General features: G+C 50.6%; 1 protein-coding gene across 1 annotated transcript; it reads right to left on the reverse strand.

Moving 5' to 3' along the window:
* On the reverse strand, window positions 1–930 carry LOC133282267 (olfactory receptor 5AR1-like). Its single transcript, XM_061478308.1, has one exon. The coding sequence runs from the start codon at window positions 928–930 to the stop codon at window positions 1–3; it is 930 nt and encodes a 309-aa protein (XP_061334292.1).
* Window positions 931–1,282: the final 352 nt, after the last annotated feature.

Genomic DNA, 1,282 nt, shown 5'->3' on the forward strand with positions numbered 1-1,282 from the left:
CTACTTCCAGCTGACAAAGTCCCTCAGGGCGTTCTTCACCTCCCTGTTCCTGAGGCTGTAGATCAGGGGGTTCAGCATGGGCACCACCAGCGAGTAGAACACAGCAAAGACCTTATCCGTGCTCAGGCTGCTGCCAGACCCTGGTCGGAAGTTCAGGGCGAGGATGGACCCGTGGAAGATGGTGACTCCAGCCAGGTGAGAGGTGCACGTGGAGAAGGCTTTGTACTGGCCCCGAGCAGAGCTGATCCTCGAGACAGCAGCGAGGATGAAGGCATAGGAGACCAGGACGGCCAAGATGGTCACCATCTCCACCAGCCCACCAAGGACAAATATAAGACACCTATTGACACGTGTGTCAGAGCAGGAGAGGGCCAGAACAGGCGTGATTTCACAGTAGAAGTGGTTGACCTTGGCTGGCTGGCATAAAGGTAGGCTGAAGGCAAACTCTGTGTGCACCCAGGAGTTCAGCAGGCCAAGCACATAGGAACTGGCCACCAGCAGCATGCAGAGCCGGTGGGACATGATGGCCGAGTACAGCAAAGGCTTGCAGATGGCCATGTAGCGGTCGTACGCCATCACAGCCAGGAGGAAGCACTCGGTGGTGCCAAAGGCTATGAAGAAGTAAAGCTGGGTTGCGCAGCCAATGACAGAGATTGTTTGCTTCTCCATCAGAAGGTTCATTAACATCCTCGGTGCCACCACCGATGAGTAGCAAGCATCGAGGAGAGATAAGTTGCTAAGGAAAAAGTACATGGGGGTCTGCAGCTGAGCGCTGCTCCTGATGAGCACAACCATGCCCAGGTTCCCCACCAGCATGATGAAGTAAATGAGGAGGAACAGGATGAACAAAGGCGCTTGCAGTTGCGGGTTGTCCATCAGTCCGACAAGAGTCAGCTCTGTCACTTGCTTGCTTTGGTTTTCCTCAGCCATCTTCTCCTAAAGCACTGTAAGCTGTATTCATAGAGCCATAATAAACAGTTAATGGAGACACTCAGCACCTAAAAAGCCCATCAATCCCCAGGGTTTGGATGGTAAACCCTCTCCTTATCAGAGATCTGCTTCATTTGCATCAACATTCATCAAAAAACAGTTTAGCAAAGCAATGAATGTTTTATTCTGGTAGCAGTCACTCTGCCAAGTGTTTCCTATTCCATTCATTCTAAAACACATCTCCCTGATGTATACTCATGGTATATATCACACTCCAGGGTAACCCTCCCAAGTTCTAACAAAGAAAGTGTAAAAGAAGGGGTTCAGTGCTTCCTGTAAAGAATTACTGACA

The sequence above is a fragment of the Pezoporus flaviventris genome, unplaced genomic scaffold (genome assembly GCF_033815535.1).
Source record: "Pezoporus flaviventris isolate CSIRO_AGI_PZ_B2104156 unplaced genomic scaffold, CSIRO_AGI_Pfla_v1 ptg000116l, whole genome shotgun sequence".
Taxonomy (NCBI): domain Eukaryota; kingdom Metazoa; phylum Chordata; class Aves; order Psittaciformes; family Psittacidae; genus Pezoporus; species Pezoporus flaviventris.

What these genes read in the sequence shown, in the direction of transcription:
- LOC133282267 (XM_061478308.1), bottom strand. Translation starts at nt 930, where the DNA reads ATGGCTGAGGAAAACCAAAGCAAGCAAGTGACAGAGCTGACTCTTGTC.